This window comes from Triticum urartu, chromosome 5, assembly GCF_003073215.2.
Source record: "Triticum urartu cultivar G1812 chromosome 5, Tu2.1, whole genome shotgun sequence".
Classification (NCBI taxonomy): Eukaryota; Viridiplantae; Streptophyta; class Magnoliopsida; order Poales; family Poaceae; genus Triticum; species Triticum urartu.
In genome coordinates this window covers 517,332,982-517,356,198 of record NC_053026.1, presented here as the reverse complement: position 1 = coordinate 517,356,198, position 23,217 = coordinate 517,332,982, and the positions used below count along the sequence as shown (strand labels likewise).

At 49.1% G+C, this 23,217-nt stretch overlaps 3 protein-coding genes and 1 pseudogene across 9 annotated transcripts; 3 read left to right on the top strand and 1 right to left on the bottom strand.

Moving 5' to 3' along the window:
• The first annotated feature begins 439 nt into the window (after window positions 1-439).
• Window positions 440-4,235, top strand: LOC125510273. Its single transcript, XM_048675412.1, has 3 exons — window positions 440-1,609; window positions 2,006-3,125; window positions 3,826-4,235. The coding sequence occupies exons 1-3, from the start codon at window positions 557-559 to the stop codon at window positions 3,888-3,890; spliced, it is 2,238 nt and encodes a 745-aa protein (XP_048531369.1). The 5' UTR covers window positions 440-556; the 3' UTR covers window positions 3,891-4,235.
• Window positions 4,236-7,335: 3,100 nt separating this feature from the next.
• On the top strand, window positions 7,336-8,885 carry LOC125510272 (annotated as a pseudogene).
• Window positions 8,886-9,004: 119 nt separating this feature from the next.
• LOC125510270 (pentatricopeptide repeat-containing protein At3g23020-like) lies at window positions 9,005-14,003 on the bottom strand. Of its 7 annotated transcripts, none has more exons than XM_048675407.1 (4): window positions 13,754-14,003; window positions 10,858-13,681; window positions 9,424-9,677; window positions 9,005-9,318 (listed from the first exon to the last, which is right to left on the bottom strand). In XM_048675407.1, exon 2 carries the CDS (start codon window positions 13,673-13,675, stop codon window positions 11,210-11,212), a length of 2,466 nt encoding a protein of 821 aa, XP_048531364.1. In that variant the 5' UTR covers window positions 13,676-13,681; window positions 13,754-14,003; the 3' UTR covers window positions 9,005-9,318; window positions 9,424-9,677; window positions 10,858-11,209. The 7 variants fall into 7 exon arrangements, with proteins under 7 accessions (XP_048531364.1, XP_048531362.1, XP_048531363.1 ...); XM_048675405.1 differs by having other exon boundaries at window positions 9,005-9,391; window positions 9,574-9,677; XM_048675406.1 differs by having other exon boundaries at window positions 9,574-9,677.
• A 4,952-nt stretch (window positions 14,004-18,955) lies between these two features.
• On the top strand, window positions 18,956-21,949 carry LOC125510269 (ankyrin repeat-containing protein At2g01680-like). The gene is made up of 3 exons (XM_048675403.1): window positions 18,956-19,283; window positions 19,802-20,287; window positions 20,383-21,949. The coding sequence occupies exons 1-3, from the start codon at window positions 19,091-19,093 to the stop codon at window positions 21,654-21,656; spliced, it is 1,953 nt and encodes a 650-aa protein (XP_048531360.1). The 5' UTR covers window positions 18,956-19,090; the 3' UTR covers window positions 21,657-21,949.
• The last annotated feature ends 1,268 nt before the right edge of the window (window positions 21,950-23,217 follow it).

The following is a 23,217-nucleotide window of genomic DNA, read 5'->3' as shown; positions in this document are numbered from 1 at the left end:
CCGTGCACACATTGGGCACGATGCGTCGATCTCCATCCATACCTTGGCGCTAAACCCTGAAATGCATAGAGAGGCTGTGTGTGGAAATACGTCATAAAAACTTCTTTGTTGACGGTGTACATGGTGCGTCCCATTATCATCGTCATGGCATAACATTCGGTTTTTCATTTTCTAGATGGAATAGCATTCGGTTTTCCGGTGCACAGGAAGATTCGGTTTCCCGTGTTACTCTTTTTTTAGCAAAGTTTGCTGTGTTACTGGGACTGACCAAACAAAATTCAATCGGTTCGTTATTTTAACACATACATACAGGTGTTTTTTTTAGAACAGAAATCGTCATTTTAGCAGGTTAACCGAAGAAGCCGAATTCATCCCGGCCCAGATGTTGAGAGTACAAGGCATCCCGGCCCAATTAGAGCCGCCGCCTAGGTCACGCCCCCCACCCCGACTCAGCCGCCGCAACCGCATCTTTTTCCCCATCCTCACCCCGACTCCCGACGGCCGACGGGCCATCATCCCGATCTCCGTCCCTCCCTGCTCGGCACCCGCCACCCCCATGGCGATGAGGGCGCCGGTCGACGACGCCATGGGCGCGGTCTTCATGCGCCTGCCGGCGGACGACCCCAGGAGCCTCGCCCGCGCCGCCGCCGTCTGCAGGAGCTGGTGCGCCATCCTCTCCGACCCCGGCTTCGCCCACGGCTACCGCGCGCTCCACGGGGGGCCGCCCATGCTCGGCTTCCTCCACAACGAGTACCGCAACGGCAACCGCTTCGTCCCCACTTCGACCTTCCGCCGCCGGCCGTCCCAGGACCGCCCAGACTGCCAGGTCCTCGACTCCCGGCACGGCCTCGTCCTCCTCTACGCCCCTGCGTACGACCCCCCTTTTGAGGCCCGCGACCTCGTCACCGGCAACTGGTGGGACATCGACGACGACCCCAAGTGCCGCGACATCATGCACTGGCCGGGCGACGGCCCCGACGACTTCTTCAGCGGGACTGGGATACGCTGTAATGCCACGGCGCTCTGCGCCAAAGATCGATGTGGCCATCTCGACTGCCATGGCGGCGGTCCTTTCCTCGTGGCCTTGGTGGGCTCTGTGGAGGAAGGAGGCATTGCCCTCGCCACTGTCTACTCGTCGGAGACTTGTCAGTGGAGCGACAAGATCTCTGTTCGGAGCCCGGGTTTGCACACTGACGACGGAGGGCACACTGCTGTGGTGGGAGATAAGGTCTATGTCCCCAGTTATGAGTGTGACAGTCTCGTGGAGTTCAACATTCGTGAGCAACAACTATCTGTGATCAATGTGCCAGAGAACCTGGGCCAGGGATTCCTTTACCTCATCGGTGTGGAGGACGGCATGCTGCTGTTTGCATCCGTGCTCAAGCCTAGACTCTATCTATTGTCAATGGAGGCTGGTCCTAGAGGAGCTGCGGCATGGGCACGATGCAGGGTCGTCGAGCTCGAGCCATTGCTCCCTCCCCGTGCCCTCTTGGACATGTCGGAGTCGAACATCTGGGCGGTTGGTTTTGCGGAAGGGGTTAGCGTCATCTTCCTCAGAACACCTGCTGGGTGTTACGCAATTGACCTTAATTCAGGCCGAGCCAACAAGGTGGGTGAATTTAGCATTGAAAAGGTCATGCCCTACGCGAGGTTCTGCACTGGAGGTACTTTTTCCATTTTTATATACAAGACCACAAACTCAAATTACAGGTACCAATGTAAAAGTTAATTTCTACTTTGAAAGTCAGCTTTTCTTTTCGTTTAGTGAGATCATTAATACCCCACATGCATGCAAGAAAATTGAGTGGAGGAAGTAGCTGACTGTCATTATGACTGCATGCATGCAACTATTAAAGAGGTTGCTAGTACGAGAAAATCTCATTAATTTTGCCTCAATTAATGTTGATGGCCTTGTATAGATGCAAAACATATATTTCATAGTGGTCTTGTATATAAAAATGGAGGGAGTACATACAGACTAGTCAACAAGGTGCATGATGAACAGGGCATTGAAAAGGTCATCACCCCCATGGCGATGCCGCTGAGTCCGCCGCCGCTGGTTGACGACGCCATGCGCGCGGTCTTCATGCGCCTCCCGGCGGACGACCCCAGGAGCCTCATCCGCGCCGCCGCCGTCTGCAGGGGCTGGCGCGCCATCCTCTCCGACCCCGGCTTCGCCCGCGGCTACCGCGCTCTCCACGGGGCGCCGCCCATGCTGGGCTTCCTCCACAACGAATACCGCAGGGGCAACCGCTTTGTCTCCACCTCGACCTTCCGCCGGACGGCATCCCATGACCACCGGGACTGCCACGTTCTTGATTCCCGGCACGGCCTCGCCCTCCTCTACGCCCCTGGGTACCATGCCCCCTTCGATGTTTGCGACCTCGTCACCGATAACTGGCGGGAGATCGACGACGACCCCAAGTGCCACAACATCATGCACTGGCTGGGCGACGACCCCGACGACTATTACAATGGCAGCATACACTGTAATGCCACGGTGTTCTGCGCCATAGACCGATGTGACCACCTCGACTGCCATGGTGGCCCTTTCCTCGTGGCCCTGGTGGGCTCTGCGGATGAAGGAGACTCATCGGAGACTCGTCAGTGGAGCGACATGATCTCCGTTCAGACCCCGGGTCTTCAAATCGATACCGGGGGGCGCACTGCTGTGGTGGGAAATAATAAGGTATATGTCCCCAATTATGAGGGTGACAGCGTCGTGGAGTACAACATTCGTGAGCAACAACTGTCTGTGATCAAGGCGCCAGAGATCCTGGACCAGGGATACCTTGACCTCCTGGGTGTGGAGGATGGCATGTTGCTGTTTGCGTCAGTGCGCAAGCCTAGACTCTATCTATGGTCAATGGAGGCTGGTCCTGGAGGAGCTGCGGCATGGACACGACGCAGGGTCGTCGAGCTCGAGCCGTTGCTCCCTCCTCGTGCCCTCTTGGACATGTCGAGCTCGGATGTGTGGACGGTTGGTTTTGCTGAAGGAGTTAGGGTAATCTTCCTCAGAACTCCGGCTGGGTTGTACGCAGTTGAGCTTAATTCAGGCCGAGCCAACAAGATGGGTGAATTTAGCATTGAAAAGGTCATGCCCTACACGAGGTTCTGCATTGGAGGTACATACAGACTATCTCGTACTGTTTTTTCAAACACGTGCACCAAGATATGAATGCTAAACATGCCATTGACTAGAATTTCAGTGTTTTTGCTTGTGGCTTACATTGTTGAGTAGTTTAAGTTCAAGAGTGCCCAAATACGTTGATGAATATGTTGCTTTATTCCTCTCATTTTCTGCTTAGGTAGATAGATATTTGTATTCAGGTCTGCTCGCCTTCTCTGGTTTTCTGTCTCTAGATATGTAGTACTGCTACATTATTCTGATGTTGAGTCATGCCGCAAAGTCGGCTTATTGTAGGCAACCACTAGTAGTCTGTGATTTTTCCTGTCATGCCGTCTTTGATGTTGATACAAGCCAGAGGAAAGAAAGAGTAGTTGGTGCTGATTAAGTAGGCAGCTGACCTGAAAACTCAATGGTGAATGTGTAGTAGGGGCTATATCCTGTATGTTTTGTTTGGATGCTCTAGTATGTATGTTTTTTCGCTGGTTATGCTCAAGAGTTGGTTAACCTAGTCAAAGCTTTGCTAATCAGACACTGAGCAGTTTTCGTTGTTGTGTACCTCCAACGCGGATGCATTCCATCTATATATAGTTTGGTGGATATGGACAGCTAAAGATGAAATGATTTTGAGGGGGCAAAGTGCTCCTTTCCCTGTTTTGTTCGTCATGTTATCTGATCAATTCTTTGTTACGGTGCAGCATGGGGCCGGTTGCCGGCCTCCAATGAAGCCCCACACGCAGTTGCTGGTGGTACGATGATGTAACCAAATGGCGTCAAGAAAGATGGATCTCTCTACTTTTGCCTCCCAGAAAGACTTTGAAGATGAGCTGCTGCTGCTGGCTGCGTTGGATGGTTTGGTTAGGGTTATTTACAAGAACAAGAGCTCTTTGTATCTGCTACCTCTGTCTTTGTGTCTTCGTGTCAGGGGTCATCCTCCTTTTCGGAAAAAAAAAGAACTTCTGTCTTCGTGTTTTAGGAGTATGTCATGCTATGAAATTCAAATTTCAAATACAGCCCATGTCTTGACAAAGACAAGCTTGGTTTCAACCAGTGGTATTAATGTGGCTGGATTTACAGCTTATTATGATGAGTAAGGTGCTACTCAAAACTGGATTGCCTTGTTTTCACTTGAGTTATGGATCGTGCTTAGATTTCAAAACATTGTGAATGGCGCACACATGCTATTCATTTTAAAGAAGCTCGTCTTCTTACAAGCTATGTCATGGCAAGCATCTCAATATCAGGAGCAGATGCATTCAGTGAAGTTTGTTGAATCTTTGTTTTGCATATTTACACGCATGCGTGTGTATGATAAGGATACACTGGAATTCATGTATTTGTTCTCGGTTTGTATCATTTTTATCTTAGGGTAATTTCTATCAAGTACTACTAGTCCGACATCAAATTCTGAATAAATAAATTTACAGAGCTCCATCTTTCATCGAACTTATACGATACTTTGAAGATTAACAGTAGCAAGAAACTGCTAATAGTGCAAGAAAGCAGAGTAATAACCAGTGACAGCAACAACACATCAACATCACAGCATTGCATTGCACCATATGGGGTGCTTCTTTCAGACCCCAGACTTGGTTCCAGGTGCCTCAAACTCACCAGTATAGTGTGGATCCCTTAACCTTCACCGAAGGCGCACCGGAGTCGTCGTGTTTTCCTCAACATTGTATTCCTGTTCCATGTCCATCCCATACATGACCATTAAACACCATTATTGTAAGATCTCCATAAACCGCCTGTTGCAGCTGTTCACATGGCATAAAATGCCATACCTTGTTGTCCTAAGCCTAGAAGTAATCAAATGATTGAACCCTACTCTTCTTCAGAAAATAGATCATGGCCTACACCATCTAGCTTACTGAGGAACCCAGAATCCAAACCAATTTACTAGTGACAAAAAAAAACATGAGTGGTTGTACCTGATGAAGCACCTGAATGGCGAAAATCTTCCGGTACTTTGGCAGTGGCTCTCTTTCCTCAAGGTTGGGCAATCAGCATTTTCCCAACCTCCGCAGTTACTTTTTTCTAGCAAAAACAAAAGAAGCACAATTAGTCCATCCGTAGAAAGAGCATATCAACGCTGATTTTCGTATCAGATGATAACCCAATACACCCATTTATATTGGTCAAACATCATTCTAAACATAGGTGAGGGTATTATACAAGGTAAAATTGGAAAGCAAAGAAGATGTAAAGCCAAAGAGGAAGTGCACAAATTATGTGGATATGGTATCATCGCACACTCACATTCTTAATCGCCATTCATCTTAGAAACTAAACATATTTGTTGTTGGATGGTAGAATGACATTATAAATAGTGACAAATGGAGCACATTTTGCTGCCTCTGATTATGCTACTAAAACAAGACAATAATTGAACCAATTTTTAAGTAACAACATTTATCACAAAGGCAGAAGGGTATAATTGGCAAAGGAAACTTGCATCAAACTCAGTTCTAGACTTCTACTGCCCCATTTCACTAGGCAACTGCAGCCTCATTGAACTACATTACAGAGAAGTAAATTGCTAGGACCATGACGCTTAACTACAGAAGAGGAGCTACAGCCGTATCGATATCTTTATGTGCAGAAATACAGAAGAAGTTACAAAGAATGTTGCTGAAGAAGATTCTGAAGATAATGATAGCACCCTTTAGATTCAAGACCGGGCCAAACTGTGAACTGATGACATATTTTAGAACGGCAATTTAACCTCTGATGCGTGGTAACCAGAAGGCAAAGGTGGTGACATTTCAGATGAGGAAGATCACTTAGTAAAATGCTTAACTATTGTGATTAAAAATTTGAGCAGTCTCAACAAAGAATTGGTAATTGATCAAAGAAATTGGCTTTTATCAGCATATTCTCTGTACCCAACAACTACACAGAATCAAGTTGTATTGGTTCAGGAGTGGAGGGGCTTCTTCTGCCTATTAAAACAAGTTAAAAGGAACTACAGAGATGATTTGCAACAGAAGTAGGCCATTAACAAAGTTTCTAGTAATCTGTAAACAAGTACTACCAATATTTTTTTTGTGAGGGCGACTTTGTTTACGGTCAAGAGCACACTTTACCTCTCCCTCAAACCAATTCTATCTCAACAGAGTTCCAATTTGGTTCTGTTCCACAGATTGCTTTCCTCTTTTGATCTATAGGCTGAACAGCAGATCGTTGGTCCGATCGACCATTCTCGTAAATTAATGATGCATCTTTTCAAGAAAAACATCTGGGAGTTATATGATATCTCTGAGAGTTAAGATTTTATCTGGTACAGCAAATAAAAGTTCACACCATTGGAAAGGCGCCAAAAGTGTTGCATTTCTGCAGTGATCTAGCAGGATCCATGTTGAAACAATTAGGTTCTCATTTTGAGGATGACATGTGTGCTCTTCTTACGGTAGAGCAGAGAGATCATCATGTTGGCATATCAATAAAGATTTTGAATCTGTTAAAATCAGATCTGAACTTACTTCTCTAGAAACTGCCAATGTAAAAAGAATGTATCCTTGTATGAGAAGATTTCCCCATTTTTTTCTTTCTATTCTTCACTTTTTTATTTTAGAAATCTTGACAAATTTCGAAAAAGTTCAAAGTCTTCAGAATTTGTTTGAAATTACAAAATTTATTCACCTTTTCAGAAAAAAAATTGAATTTCAAATTTGTTCACTCTTTTAAAAAAATGTTTGGGAATTAAATTATCCTGTGAACGAGTTTTGAAAAATATTCGGTGAAAAAATTCAAGAATTTAAAACCCCTACAATATTTTGTCTGAGCGATACAGACGCGCTAGATTAGTCCATGGACTGGCTAGATTAGCAAAGTTCTTTGATTCTGGTGTTTGGATGAATGAAGCTCCTGTTTCGATCACCCATCTTCTTATAAACACGCAACACTTATTATAAATGAATAAAGAGGAGGTTTTTTAGTTTAAAAACGCACAGATTTTTTTGAGGTGTAAAAAAACACAGGTTAACCTTTTTTATTTTGAGTGCTTAACACAGTTTTTTTTAGGCAAGAGTGCTTAAGACAGGTTAACCTTTTTTTAGACAAGCTTAAGACAGGTTAACCGAAGAAGCCGAATTCATCCCGGCCCAGACGTTCTGTGCAAAGCCAGCCCGGCCCAATTAGAGACGCCTTGACGACTAGAACTAAGGTCACCCCGACTCGGCCGCCGCCACGACTCCACCCCCATCCCTGACCCCGCCGGCCGACGGGCAATCCTCGCGACCTCCACGCCCCCTGCTCGGCGCCCGCCATCCGCATGTCGATGGCGCCGAGTCCGCCGGCGCTGGTCGACGAAGCCATGCGCGAGGTCTTCACGCGCCTGCCGGCGGACGACCCCAGGAGCCTCGTCCGCGCCGCCGCCGTCTGCAGGAGCTGGCGCGGCATCCTCTCCGACCCCGGCTTCGCCCGCGGCTACCGCGCGTTCCACGGGGCGGCGCCCATGCTGGGCTCCCTCCACAACAAGTACCGCAACGGCAACCGCTTCGTCCCCACTTCGACCTTCCGGCGGCGGGCGTCCGAGGACCGCCCAGACTGCCAGGTCCTCGTCCTCCTCTACGCCCCCGCGTACCAAGTCCCCTTGGACGCCTGCGACCTCGTCGCCAACAAGTGGTGGGAGATCGAGGCCGTCCCCAGGTGCGGCGACACCATGCACTGGCACGACATCTACGAGGGCGTGCTACACTGCAATGCCACGGTGCTCTGCGCCAGAGACCGGTGCGACCACCTCGACTGCCATGGCGGCGGCCCTTTCCTCGTGGCCTTGGTGGGCTCCGCGGACGAAGGAGGCATCGCCCTCGCCACCGCCTACTCGTCGGAGACTCGTGAGTGGAGCGACAAGATCTCCGTTCGGAGCCCGGGCTTGCAGATCGACGACGGAGGGCACACCGCTGTGGTGGGAAACAAGGTCTACGTCCCCAGCTACGAGTGTGACAGTGTCGTGGAGTACAACATTCGTGAGCAAACACTATCTGTGATCAACGTGCCGGAGAGCCTGGACGAGGCACACCTTGACCTCATAGCTAGGCGCGGAGGACGGCATGCTGCTGTTCGCGTCCGTGCTCAAGCCCAGACTCTATCTATGGTCCATGGAGGCTGGTCCTAGGGGAGCTGCGGGATGGGCGCGACGCAGGGTCGTCGAGCTCGAGCCGTTGCTCCCTCCCCGTGCCCTCTTGGACATGTCGGACTCGGACGTGTGGGCGGTTGGTTTCGCGGAAGGGGTTAGCGTCATCTTCCTCGAAACACCGGCTGGGTTGTACACAATTGCGCTTAATTCAGGCCGAGCAAACAAGGTGGGTGAATGGAGCATTGAGAAGGTCATGCCCTACACCAGCTTCTGCACTCGAGGTACAAACTAGCCTCATACTGTTTTTTTCAAACACATTCGTCAAGTTATGGACTCTAAACACGCCATCGGTCATATCATCTGATCAAGCCTTTGTCTGTTACGGTGCAGCATTCCGTCGGGTGCTGGCCTCTGACGAAGCCTCACGCGCGCTTGTCGGTGGCGGTACGACGGCGTGACCAAGTGGCGTCGAGATGATGGATCTGTCTACTTTTTTCCTCCCAGGAAGACTTTGAAGATGAGCTCCGGTGGGTGTCTTCTGCTGCCGGCTGTGTTGGGCAGTTTGGTTATCTCTCTGGTGTTGCCTGAACTCAAGTTAGTTTGAGTGTGTGTGTGACCCAGCAGAGCAGGACATCTATGGTTCTACCTTGCAAGTTGACACAGACTTGGTTTCAATAGCATTATTATTAATGTAATTTTGTTTTGGGATTCAGCATTTCAATAATAAGGATACAATGCAATTCATATATGTATCCTCGGTTTCTATCATTTCTAGTAGCACCAAACACATAAACTGAAGTGCTCCTCGTCGACAATCAAATTCTGAATACATAAATTTACAGAGCCCCATCTTCCATTGTAAATGTACATGCAACTTTGAAGACTGGTAGTAGCAAGAAACTGATAATAATACATGAAAGCAGCGTAACCAGTGACAACAACACATCAACACCACAACATTGCATTGCACCAGAAGCCAGAAGGATGCTCTTCCAGATTACAGACTTGGTTCCAGGCTCTGGTGCCTCAAACTCACTAGCAGTGTGGATCCCTTATTCTTCATCAAAGGTGCAGCAGAGTTGTCGTGTTTCTTTGCGACATTGTATCCCTGTTCCATGTACATACCATAAATGGCAATTAAACACCATTATTGCAAGATCTCCGTAAACCGTCTGTCGCAGCTGCGCAGATAGTAGTATCAAATATACCATACCTTTTTGTACTAAGCCAGTAAGAAAAATCAAATGATGATCGGAGCCCCACTCTTGTTCCGGAAGGAAATCACAGCCAACACCAACTAGCTGGCTGAGGTACCCATAACCCAAACTAAGTAACTTGTGAGAACAAACATTAGTAGTTGTACCTGGTGAAGCTCCCGAATGGCCAAGATCTTCCAGTACTTCGGCAGTGGTCTTCGTTCCTTAATATTAGGCAAGCAGCATTTTCACAACCCACGCAGTTACTTTTCTAGCAAAATCAAAAGAAGCCCAATCAGTCCATCTGATAGAAAGAGCATATCAACACTGACTTTCGTACAAGATGATAACCCAATGCACTCACTTATAGTATTGGCTAAAAATCATTCTAAGAAAAAAGTGAGGATATTATAAAAGGGAAAATTGGAAAGCAAAGAAGATGTAATGCCAAAGAGGAAGTACACAAATATGTGGATACGATGTATTGTCTCACACTCACATTCTTAATCACCGTTCATCTTAGAAACTATTCATCTTTGTTATCGGATGGTAGAATCGCATCATAAATAGTGAGAAATGGAGTCTTTGCTGTCTCTCATAATGCTACTAAAACAAGAGAATAATTGAACCAATTTTTAAATGATGACATTTATCACAAAGGCAGAAGGGTGTAATTAGCAAAGGAAACTTGCATCAAATTCAGTTCTAGTGCGCTGTTTCACTAGGCAACTGTAACCTCATGACATACATTACAGAGAAGGAAACTACGAGACCATGAGGAGAGTTGTTTAACTACAAAAGAGAAGAAGTTACAGGCATGCCTGACGCATTTATGTGCAGAACTGCAGACGGAGTTAGAAATTATCATGTTTAAGCGTTGACGGATGAAACTAAGGGACTGAATTTAGCAGCTAGGATACTAGTTAAATTGGCTAAAAGTTTGTAGGCTTGTAGTCTGCAAAGAATGTTGCTGAAGAAGATCGTGATGGCACCCTTTCCATTCAAGACCGGGCCAAACTGCCAACTGGTGATATTATAGTATAGCAGCAAACGTCAGACAGCAAAATTTAACCTCTGATGCGTGTAAACAGAAGAGAAAGGTGGTGATATTTCAGATGAGGAAGAATGCTTAGTAAATGCTTAACTTCTTGCGATTAAAATAAGAGCAGTTTCAACAAAGCATTAATACTTGATCAAGAAAATTGGATTTTATCAGCATATTCTCTGTACTAACAACTACAGAATCCAGTTGTGTTGGTCCAGATAGGGCATATGGTCCAACGTCAGAAGTGGAGGTGCTTATTCTGGCTATTAAAACAAGTTAAAAGGAACTACAGAGAAAATTTGCAGCAAAAGTAAGTCATTAACAAAGTTTCTATTTATCTGTGAACAAGTACTACCAACGTATTTTTGTGAGGGCAACTTAGTTTATGGCCAAGAACACACTTTACCTCTCCCTCAAACCAATTCTATCTCAACTGAGTTTCGATTTGAGTCTGTTCCAGATTGCTCTGCTTTTCCGATTCATAGACTGAAGGGCAGATCGTCGGTCCAAGTGACCATTCTCGTAAATTCATGATGCATCTTTTGAAGAACATCTGGGAGTTATAACTTTGCACCATTGGAAAGGCACCGCGAGGTGTTGTATTTCTGCAGTGATCTAGCAGGATTCATGTCAAAACAATCAGATTCTCATTTTGAGGATGACATGTGTGCTCTTCTTACAGTACAGCAGATAGATCATCATGGTGCCATATCAATAAAGATTCTGAATCAGTTGAAAGAAATTCTGGACTTGCTACTCTAGAAACTGTCAATGTAAAAAGAATGTATCCTTGTACAAGAGTGACCCATAGTATGTCGAGAGGTAGTCCCATCTGATCTTACGACCAGAGCTAGTGCCCTGTACCACTGATTCAAGCAATCTTGAGTGTTACACCTTCTGAGAGACTCTAATCTTGCTATCTCAATATTTGAAACTCCTTCTTTCACTAGAATTGGTTTTAATGCCTTGAAAGTTACATCGTTTGGTGGTGTGCTCGATGCCAACATCTTCTGAAATATTTTCACAGCCTCCTCCATTTTCCCACCAGATACGTACATCTGAATCACAGAATTATAACTTAATGCTTGAGTTAGAAGCCCTAAAGCTTGCATTTCCTTGGAGATCCTGTGAGCTTCATCGTAGCGAGCAACTTTCTTGTACAAGCACACCATCATCGCATATGAAAATTCATTTGCGCTTCCCGTAATCTTCAAATTCTCAAAAAGCTCACGTGCTTCGTTCACCATACAATGGTCACTGTAGAGGCCAATCATGCAGTTGGATGCATAAAGGTTGGTGTCAGTATCTAATGATTTCAGAAGCTTGTATGTTTTTTGAGCCTCTGCCAGATACCCTGCTTTTGTGTAGAGTTTGATCAAAGAATTATAGATCGAAGCACTCTCACATAAACCAGCCTTTGTCACTAAACCAAAATATGCTGCAGCTTGCTGGACATTTCCAACTTCAGCATATGTATCAATTAAGATAGAGTAAACATATGCATCCGCGTGGACCCCCAAAGTGACCATTTCTCTAAATAGGCATTCAACCATGTGCAAATTCCCATTCTTAGTAAAGCTGCTAATCACCACAGAATATGGAACACAGTCAATCGGCATTTTAGCTGCTTGCATCTTTCTCAAGTAGTAGAGTGCTTTCTCTGGCAGTTTAGCAGTTGACAGGAGCTGAATGAGAGAACTGTAAGTCAAGTAATCAGGTAGCACGCCGTACCTCTCCATGCCAGCAGCTATCTCACAGGCCTCATCAAGCTTCTCTGCTAACCCATATGCTTTGATCATAACATTGCACACAGAAACGCTAAGCTTCTTCCTCTCCAGGCAACACACAAAGGCCTTTTCCGCGAGGTTTATGTACCCTTTCTTCCCAAATGCATCAATATTTGCAGAAAAGCACTCGGACTCCATCTGATTACAGAACCTCTCAAACCAACACCACGACTGCTCAAGCATCCCAGCATTTACATACATCCTGGTTAGAGCTGACTGCGTGTATTCATCGATCACCAGGCCACTCTCGTCCATTTCTTTAACAAGGGCTTCTGCTTTACTGACCATTCCCCTGGTACAGTACCCATACAATAGCGTGCGGCAGCTCACAACATCCGGCACCAAATTTTCGGCTTTCATCTTACAGAAGTAGTGCTCCGCGACATCAATTTCATTGCTTTCTCTGTACAGTGAGATGAGTGTATTGTAAGTCCTGGTGTCAGGAGGGCACTGAAACTCCTCCATCATCCTCACCAAAGAAGCCACCTGCTCCATCCTATGGTGTTTACCCCAGACATGAATCAGTGTGTTGAATGTAATAATGCTCGGCGCAACACCTTCCCTCAACATTTGGTTGAACATGTCTGACACTTTCTCAAGCTGCCCAGACTTTCCATAAGTATCAATCAAGGTGTTGTAAGTGTACAAGCTATAGCAGAGATGTCCATCCGACCCTGTATCTGATTCAGAAGACCATCTTTGAAAGAAAATCTCTGCCTTGTCATACTCTCCAGCCTTCTTATGCGCATGAAGGACAGTGCTCATGGTGACCTCGTCAGGCACCAAGCCGCGCTTGCACATGTCCCCGAGCCACAGCAACGCCGCCGTCTCCCTGCCCCCTTTGCAGTACACATCGATCAGCGTACCGTACGTCGCGTTATCCGGCGCCACGCCGCAGGAATGCATCTGGCGCCACAGGCCCGCGACGAGGTCCCATCTCCTCGCGCGCCCGACCGCGCAGAGCACGACATTGTAGTGGATGACATTGACCTCGTGCCCCCTCTGCCCGCGGAACCAGTCGAAGATCTCGACCGCCCGCCGCCAGTCCTTCTGCTCCTTGAGGATGATGGTCCTCTCCCGGCTGCTCAGCGTGTCCCTCCACGGCCACAGCGCCTCCCCGACGTCCCGGACGCGCTCCAGCGCGTACAGCATCGCCGGGATGGACCCGCCGTAGCCGGCCAACCTGCCCCTACCCTTTCCCATTTGCGCGGCAGCACTCTGCCCGGTGGTGCCGGCGACGGTGGGTGGAACCACCACCGCATTGGGGCAAGCCTCGGCGGTTCTCGCCGGAGCCGCTGAGACCGCGTTGCTCTGGAGCGCGAGGCCTTTGTCCCTGCGGCTGGCGCCGGGCACCGAGGCCGCGAGGCTCGACTGCGGATTCAGCGGCGGCGGCGGCGCGGGAGCACGGTGGAGGAACCGGTCGCACGGGCTCAGCATCGCGCCCTGCAAAACAGCCGGGCGTGAGTTCCGCCGGTATTTGGGTCCAGAAATGGGAACAAAGCGGCGAGCTCATACCTCGAAAATCAATGGCCGGGGACTGCGGGCCGGGCGGGGGAGGCAGCGGGAGCGCGACGAGGGAAAGGGGGAAACGGCGGCGGCGGCGGCGGCGCGGGTGTTTCAGGCGTCGGCGGTGGGCGATGGGCGGCGCCGAGGTGCGGCACGGCAGGCGGTGGCGGGCTAGAGGAGAGATTTTGGGGCGGCTTTGGGTTGGGTCAGCAGCAGGAGGAAGGAGATGAGTTTGGGGGGATGTGGATGTGGATGTCAAAATCACTATCTCTCACTCTACCTGACCGGAAGTTTGCTCTGATATTTCACCCTAAAATTTCGAAAGTTGCTTTCAAATTTTTGAAAACTCGTCACAATTTTTGTGAGAGGTGGTCTCGTTTCAGAATGTTTATCCTAATCTTTTGACAAATTACTCTGTTTTTTAGAAAAAAATATGACAAAGACTCTAAAAAAACATGACAAACTTTATTAAAAGAGTGTCATGGGTTGGGTTGTGAAAGCGGGAGAGTGAGTGGGGCGGTCTTACATCATCACTTGTCACAGATCTTTATTTATTTAAGAATATTAGGCTACCACTTTTCTTGACCATTTTATTAAAAAAAGGTTTTATCATTTGTCACTAGTTGTGTCCCACTACTCAGTATTTTCATTAAAAGTTATAATTGATAAAAAAAATCATCGTTTCATGAGATGTTTGCTCAAAAATGCCATTAGAAACCTAAAAAATTCCATCATTTTGTTAGGTGTTTGCTCAAAAATATCATTGGACAGTGTTACTATCAGGTCCAACCCATTGACTAGACCCGGTCATGGACAACCCGGCCCGCCGGCCCGAACCCGAAGCCCGACATTCGGGCCGGGCTCAGGCTCCATTTTCTGACCCGAAGCCCGACCCGAAAGCCCGAATAAAGCCTAAAATATGTATAAAAACATATTTTATTCAAAATATAGGTATAATAAATTAATATAATATTTTGAAAATGATTAATTTAATTAAAATATGTCACTGTTCATGTACTTCGGGCCGGGCCGGGCCAGGCTTGGGCTTGGGATTTTATCTTCGGACTTTGTCAAGCCCGGCGCGAACCCGACCCGGCCCGACGTTTGCCCGGGTTTACCATTGACCATGTTACATGACCAAAATATCCCTAGACTTAAATATCATCTCTTCCTATCTCACAATGATAAGTGTGTAACCCACTTGTTAGGAGTAAACAAGTGAATAATTTTAAAGAAAAATATGAACGTTGTCGGGGATCGAGTGGGACACACATTATCATAATGAGGTAGAAGGATAGTTGACATGTTGGTCCATGGGTTTTTGGTCATATAGCATGGTAAAGGGGCTTTGAGCTGACAGTAATAGTTCAAATTTACTTATGCAGGAGCCGTCCATCGCATGGAACACCGCACCCGTCCGCGGACCACCCTGAGGGGTGGGGGGAAGGGAGTCGGCCATCCAATCGTAGCCGCATACATTTTCAACTGAATTCCAACTAACCGGACAATTTCATCAAACTCGACGGAATTCATCAAAGTTCGGATGTAAAATAGCACAAAACATCTATAAATAACATGCAAATATGTCTAGTACAACAATAGTTCAAATTTAAGGAGATTTAACCGGATGTCCAACAAGTTTTTATGAATGGATCATGTTATCTCACACATACTGCCCCTAGAGCTTCATCCAACAATGTATGTGCATGTATGGTCTGTCCTCAGACCGGTAGTACATCACGGTAGCGCGTGCAGGCTACACGTGTAGAGCAACAATGAGTGAATGAATCAGTGAACAACAATGAGTGAGTGAATGAATCAATCGCGCCACAATACTTCATGACGGAGTTTTGGATGTGTACCATTGATACGCTAAGGACTTGACACCGTGTTCATGGATGATGTGCATGTCATAGGACGCGTTGTGCTTTCGCGCATGAAACGAACCTTGCACGCGCTGACAACGAAGTTCGTAGGTACGGTCAATCACGCATCGCATAACAACTCATCCTCCTTCATCGAGTACCCCGCCATCCTTCCTACTCTAAAGAACGACACGAAGTTCGAAAATAAGCTGCCATTTTTTTTGAAAGACCCGTCTGATCACTGGCTTCATTGATTTAGCAGAAAGCAGTGGAAACATGTAGATCAAGTGGATGAAATTAGAAAAGTACAGTTAGCTCTCCTCTCTTGCGGCTATTTTTCACTAATTGTGTCCCCGAAAGGAGGCTCTATGCATTTGGCTCCGGCCAATCTCCATTACTCGATATTGGTCCTGATCGCAGCGACGACATCTTCAACCCGAGGCGTTTTTGCCCGAAAAAACGCAGTGGTTTCTTTCCCTCCATAATTCCCAGGCGATCATGATGATCAGAGCTCTGACTCCGTGCCTGTTTGCAGTAGCAGTCTTGCTGATGAGGAGTTGGCAAGTTTGTGCCGAGCTGAGCCGAGACCTCACTTCTGGTGCGAGCGTAGAGCAACCCAACCATCTGGCGCATTTCCCCTAGACCTGTTGCAGCCCCAAATTAGATGAGTAGATGTCTCCAAGTTTCTGGTGCACAGGGGGCAGAAATAGCCATTGGGCCAGCCTCTTCTCTGCAATCTGTCATTGCACCAAAGGCGATCCCTGACTAGGAGCCACATGAACATTTTGAGCTTGTTGGGAGCCCAGACCTTCCAAATGGAGCTGTTGAAGTTTGTGTTGTGGGGCTACTGACATTGCATCTGGTAAGCGGATTTGGCAGTGTATGTACCGTCGCGAGTGAGCTTCCAAGTGATTTCATCTTCTTGGTCAGGAGCCATGGCAATGCGTGCTGCGTCAATCAGCCGCCACATCTGCAGAAACTGAGGTGTTATTGCGGCAGTATCTCCATGTTGCAAATCTAGTATCCACTGATCATTGGTGAGAGCCGTCCCAACCGACCTGTTTCTGCGACTCGCGTGGCTGAACATAGCAGGGAAGGTTATGGACAGTGGCTCATTGCCGATGCAGCAATCCTTCCAGAAGTTGGTCTTATTTCCATTGCCAACTTGAATCGATGTCGCTTTGCCGAACAGAGCCCTTTCTTGATCGTCAGGAGTTGGGATCACGACAACCCATGGCTTATCCGACCGCGCCCATGCGAGCCACTGCCATCTTAATCTTAGCGCACGGTTGAATTTGTGCAGATCCAGTAGGCCAAGGCCTCCGTGATCGAGAGGGGAGCAAACCTTGTCCCAGGCGACCTTGCACTTTCCACCAGAGAGCTCATCGTCTTGTGCCCATAGGAATCGTCGTCGTGATTTGTCCATCTCCTTCAGAATTTTCTTTGGCATCTTCAGTGTTGTCATCGCAAAAGTTGGGAGGGAAGAGAGGATGCATCTAACTAGAACTCTTCTTCCAGCTATGTTGAGAAGCTTGCCCTTCCATCCGGCCAACCTTGCTTTCACCCTATCAATCAGAAATTGAAAATGCACCATTCTGAGGCGAGTTGGCGAGATTGGGAGGCCCAGGTAAGTTATTGGAAAACTGGCAACTTGTCCACCAAATCCCTGTAGCATTTCCGGCACATTCACTTCTTCACAACGAATTGCAACAACTGATGATTTTCTTTGATTCAGTTTCAGTCCAGTGGCTTGTCCGGAACTGTCCAGCAGATCAACCAGCTTGCCCACCTCCTGAGCTGATGGGTTTGCAAAGATGACCGCGTCATCGGTGTATAAGCTAACCCGCAAGCTTGGACCGCGGCCCGGCAGAGGTGCCAAAACCCCAAGATCCGACGCAGCTGCAAGCAGATGGTGGAGCGGGTCAATTGCAAGGATGAAGAGCAGTGAGGAGAGGGGGTTGCCCTGTCTTAATCCTTGCATGTGCCAGAAGTGATCGCCCGGCTCCCCGTTTAGCAGCACCGAAGAAGAGGCCGACGAAAGCATAACGCGATCCAATCTTGCCATCTCGGAGGAAAACCCAGCTTTTGCATAAGCTCCAGTAGGTAAGCCCAGGAGATTGAATCGAAAACTTTTGCAATATCCAATTTGAACAGAAGGGCCCTTTTTTCTGCCGGTGTAGCGCCCTGACATAGCCGTGCACATATTGATAACTTTCATGCAAGCATTTTCCTTTTTGAAACGTCGTTTGTGCAGGGGAAATCAGGTCTTGCAGTCGAGACGCCAGCCTCATCGACAAAACTTTTGCAATCAGCTTAGCAATGGAATATATGAGGCTGATTGGTCGGAAGTGGCCCATCTCTGTTGCTCCATCCTTCTTTGGCAGCAAGGCGATGAAGGCAGTATTCAGATCTGCAAAGTTGTCACCCGCTAGGTTGTAGAATTTTTGAAAAACCGCCATGATATCATGTTTGATAATGTGCCAACATGATCTGAAAAATTTGCGGGTGTAGCCATCCGGCCCAGGTGCTTTTTCAGTCGGAGAATAATAAGCTGCCATTTGACCAAACACCTGCCGGCGTGTGGTGTTCGTCATGGACCGCCTTGGCGAGGGGGGGGGGTACCTACATGCACACAAATCCTAGGTGGACGGCCGTGGGTGGGGGGCCGCGACCGTCCGACAATGCCTGGGCGGCAGCCGTAGAGTAAAGCAGCGGTGTCAGACGAGGAGGTTGCAGATGCAAACCAAGGGTTGTAGGGGCGGAGTGGAAGTGAATGGGATCGTAAGAGAGGATTTGAGTGGGTAGGGGGTGTCGGAGTCCTACGTGGAGGCGGTCCATACTCCCGCAAAGCCCCCTAGTTTGCTTCTAATTTGCTGGGAAAAGGACGTCCGGATCTCTCCACAGACAGATATGATACCATGTTGGTTAGCAGAATGAGTCCAGAAACTCAGTTCGAACGGATGCAGGCGGTTTGAGGATCAGAGTTGGAGATGCCTTTAGTAGTTAAAATGGATGGAAGTGTCACAACAGAAGCAAAATGCAGGCTTAATGTCAGATAATAAAGAAAAAGTTTTGAACAGTACTTAGTACATCAAATAGGAAAACAAAATTGATGGCAGCCTTTAAGGAATTGTCTTGACGCGCAGAGAGGAGCTGCCACTGCCAGGTCGTGTGCACACCACACCACAGTCCACAGCCGCCGTCACAAACTCGCGCTTGGCTTCCCTGGAATGCTGCAGGAACGTGCGTACAGTACAGTAGAGGCAGCAGGCCGTTGAAAAAAGGGACGAAGGCAGGTTGCTTGCTTGGGCGACGCGCCGACGACTCGCTACATATGCATCCGTGGCGTGGCGCTCTCTCAACCACGGACGGACCCGTTGCTCCATTTTGACGGCCATTCGCTATATATATTATCCGGGTCGCAGGGCACGCCATAGCCTCGCTACTTCAGGCGACGCCTCTGATCCGATCGGAGCAGTCCATGGACCTCCGGCTCCGGCAGCACACCATCCAGCTCGGTGCGACTCATGGCGCAGCGGCGACGCAGCCGGGCGACGGTGGCGCGATGAGCTCCGAGCTGTACCTCGCCGTGTGCGGGGGGGAGAAGGAGGAGGCCATGGCGCTGCTTCGCCAGCTGCACCACGGCGGCTCTGCTGCGGATGATCGGGCTGCTGGTAATGTTCACCAAACTTGTACTAGCTGCTGGGCTATCTCCGATCATTCGTGCGTTCACATATTTAGAGTATACTTTTTCTGTTCGCCGATCAAAGTCAAACCAATTCTGAATCACACCCAGGTTTGGTAGTACTAGAAATTCTGAATCGAACCAATTCTGTTCGCCGCTCAAAGTCAACCGCAGGCAAAACTCAGGCACACGCACTCGTTAGGTTCACATTTGAACACCACCGCAAATCGCAAATCTTGTTTTTTTTCCTTTCGGTTCGACCAAATTGCTACGATTTCTAGATTTTATTTTCCCCGGGTTTCTACCAGAGTTTGAGAAAAATTGACTAAAGTTCAAGTTCTGTCTAAGTTTGTCTGAATTCATGTGTGGCCGATAATTTGCAAATAAAAATAAAAAATGCGTCATCGATACATTTTGGCCGATATCCGGATATCTTGGTGCCTAGTGATTTAACTGAGATTTCAGAATTCCATGTGGAATTTCATTCAAAACGGCGAATTGTTTCAGGCATACACCTGGTGAGCGCAAAGAGTAACAATGTTCTTCACTTAGCCGCGGAGCACGGGCGCGACGAGCTGATCCATCATCTCGTCGGCTTCGGGGGGAAGAGTTTGCTCTCTGCCCAGAACTCTGCTCTCGACACGCCTCTGCACTGCGCGGCGAGGGCGGGGCATTGCAAGGCCGTGTCTGCTCTCGTCCAGCTCGCGCTGGACTACGGAGACGAGAGCGCGCTGTGGTGCAAGAATGCGGCTGGGGACACGGCCCTTCATCTGGCAGCGAGGCTCGGCCATGGCGTGGCGGTTGAGGCCATGGTCTCGGCGGCGTCTGGGCTGGCCTCTGAGGTCAACCACGCGGGCGTTTCGCCGCTGTACCTGGCGGTGATGAGCAGGTCGGTGCGCGCCGTCAGAGCGATAACGACCAGGTGCAGGGACGCGTCGGCCGCCGGCCCGAGCTCGCAGAATGCGCTGCATGCCGCCGTCTTCCAGGGCTCAGGTCAGCTAGCTAGCGAGCTCCGTCATGCATGATCCGTGGACTCCGAAATTGGATGCATTTGTTGAAACTCGGCTGACATATCTGAACTTTGTTAGAAATGGTTAGCCTGCTGCTGGAGTGGAAGCCATGCGGCCCATCCCTGGCTAGCCAAGCGGACGACACGGGCAGCACCCCGCTCCACTTCGCCTCGTCCGACGGCGACCGCTCCGTCGTAGGTGCCATCCTGAGCGCGACGCCGCCGTGCGCGGTGCGCGTGCGGGACTCTGGCGGCCTCTCTGCTCTGCACGTCGCGGCCGGGATGGGCCACGCCCACGTCGCCATGGCGCTGATGGACGCCTGCCCGGACGCTGCCGAGCTCCAGGACGACAGCGGCGGAACCTTCCTGCACGCCGCGGCCAGGGGAGGCCACTCGGAGGTCGTGCGGCTCGCCATCAAGAAGCCGATGCTGGGCGGCGGCGGCCTCCTGAACACGCAGGACGGGGACGGCAACACGCCTCTCCACCTGGCGGTGGCCGCGCGCGAGCCGGCCATCGCGGAGGCCCTGCTGTGGACGGGCCAGGTGCGAGCCGACGTGACGAACAACGACGGCCACACGCCGCTGGACCTCGCCGCGAGATCAACCGATTTCTACTCCATGGTGAGCCTGGTGGTGACACTGACGGCATTCGGAGCGCAGTTCCGCCCGCAGAGGCGGGACCACGTGCAGCGATGGGACAGCCGCAACATAACAAAGGCAATCGAGAAGACGTCCGACAGCCTCGCGGTGGTCGCCGTCCTCGTCGCCGGCGTGGCCTTCACCGCCGCCAACAACCTCCCCGGGTCGTACGAGCAGGAGGGGAACACAAATGGGATGGCGGTCCTCCGGAGGAAGACCATCTTCAAATGCTTCCTCATCCTGGACGGCGTCGCCCTGGTGACCTCCATCCTCGCGGTGGTCCTGCTCGTCTACGGCAAGGCCTCGCGCTCCGCCCGGTCGTGGAAAAGCTTCGCGGCGGCGCTGCATTGCATATGGGCGTCCCTGATCAGCATGCTCCTGGCGTTCTACGCGGCCATAGCAGCCGTGACGAGCACCACGGGGGTCTACGACATCAGGGTCTTCGTCGTGAATCTCGTCCTCGTCGTGCTCTTCATCGTGCTCTCCGCCTTCGTCAGCCCTCCGGTGTCGCACCTCATAATGTGCAAGTTCCTGTGGCAATGTGGCTTCAGAGGACGCCAAGGTGGTGTCGTCCGCAGGCGTATCAGCCAGCAGTATCCAGTCGTGGGTGCTTTCGTCTTCAACCTGCTTCTATTCAGGGCTGCGCATTACGTTATACTGTTTGCCGGCTTCATCATTGTCTCCACCCTGCGTGGCGGCTCCGACGTTCGTTAGAGCATGCTCACTAGTGTAGCCAGCTGCTTGCTATTTGTTCTTGTCATGTTATCTATATTTGATCTTATAGGTAGCATAACATGTATAGTAGTCAGTTGTAAATAGATATCACTGTTAGAATAGGTATGTGCAGACGACTAGGACTTGGACTAGGACTTGGATTCCATGGTGTATACGGACCTGTACGGCACCGCCTCAATCTGTAAACAATCGCTGCATCTCTGTAATATAAATATACGTCAAGGTGTACCCAACAGGGCACCACGCATCAACCAATCCATCTCTGTTTTTTACATGGTTTCAGAGCCTTCTCTTCTAAATCATATCTACTCCCTCCGTTTCGAATTACTTGTCTTGGATTTGTCTACATACGAATGTATCTACACTCATTTTAATGCTAGATACCTCCGTATCTAGACAAATCTAAGACAAGTAATTTGGAACGGAGGGAGTAGATGTCTATCGTTCCCTTCGGCCGTTCCTCCGGTGCTTCTTCCTCGATCAGCCAGCCCATGGCGACGTTTGGCGACACCGCCCGTGAGAAGCTCGGCCGCGACAACTTCCTTCTATGGAAGGCGACGGTTCTTGTTAGAATTAATGGGCAAGGCCCATAGCAATTTCTGAAATCTCAAAGCCCATGTGTAAAATGGCAAGTGGTGGTGCTAAGTTTAGTCCCACCTTGGAAGTTGAAGAAGAGTTGGACCTTTTTATATAGTGGGTTCTCTCTACCACTCTAAGTGATGTGTGAGAAGAGAAAGGGAAAACCACACGCGCGCGCTCGCTCGCCTCGTTTTTTGATTTCTTGTCCGGTAAGTATACGAATTAGAAACCGAGTCGGTTTGGGATTGTGGTCGCGACACAATACCGCCTCTGGTCCTAATATATATACAGCTACCGGCTGCGGCCAGATATACACCGAAAAACACCTAGGGTTTTGCCTCATCTCACAACTTGCGCCGCCATCGTAGTCTACTCCATCCCAAACGCCGGCGTGCATCGGCGCGTGGGAGAGCAGGTCTCCGGAACCGTTCATCTTTGCGATCCTGCACTGGGAGAGGACGAATTAGGTTTTTGGGAAGCGCTGTGCGCGACTGCTCAAATTCGTCATCACGGGTCGTCTTCCGTCCAAGTCGGGCGGTGCTACTCATCGTCGTATTCATCGCCGTCAGCAGCAGATCGTCGCCAACATCGTCATCAACACTGTCGCACCCATAATAGCTAACGATCAATACGTCCAACATCCTCGGTTCATGTCTGTTTCTACAGCTACTGTTATGTGTTTGCTGCTGTTATGCATGTCTTGCTGTTTTTCTAGTTTGCTAGATTTTTGCATGCTACTATCTCTTCTAGTCATGGATTATTTACTGGAATTAATCATGAACTTGCCTAATTTTCCAACAATCCAAAAACCTAATTATAGGCAATTTCCTGAGTTAACTATGGTTGGATTCACTGATGCACTGAGGCCGGATAAGTTTACCGGTGTGCACTTTAAGAGGTGGCAGGTGAAGACCACGCTCTGGCTTACTGCTCTGAAAGTTTTCCACGCTAGTGTTGGTGC

Excerpts from the sequence above, each read along its gene's own strand:
- LOC125510273 (XM_048675412.1), top strand. The coding sequence starts at position 557 with ATGGCGATGAGGGCGCCGGTCGACGACGCCATGGGCGCGGTCTTCATG. Across the intron at positions 1,610-2,005 it reads ATTCAGGCCGAGCCAACAAG|GGCATTGAAAAGGTCATCAC; the intron begins GTGGGTGAATTT and ends CATGATGAACAG. Across the intron at positions 3,126-3,825 it reads CACGAGGTTCTGCATTGGAG|CATGGGGCCGGTTGCCGGCC; the intron begins GTACATACAGAC and ends GTTACGGTGCAG.
- LOC125510270 (XM_048675404.1), bottom strand. The coding sequence starts at position 13,675 with ATGCTGAGCCCGTGCGACCGGTTCCTCCACCGTGCTCCCGCGCCGCCG.
- LOC125510269 (XM_048675403.1), top strand. The coding sequence starts at position 19,091 with ATGGACCTCCGGCTCCGGCAGCACACCATCCAGCTCGGTGCGACTCAT. Across the intron at positions 19,284-19,801 it reads TGCGGATGATCGGGCTGCTG|GCATACACCTGGTGAGCGCA; the intron begins GTAATGTTCACC and ends GAATTGTTTCAG. Across the intron at positions 20,288-20,382 it reads CGCCGTCTTCCAGGGCTCAG|AAATGGTTAGCCTGCTGCTG; the intron begins GTCAGCTAGCTA and ends GAACTTTGTTAG.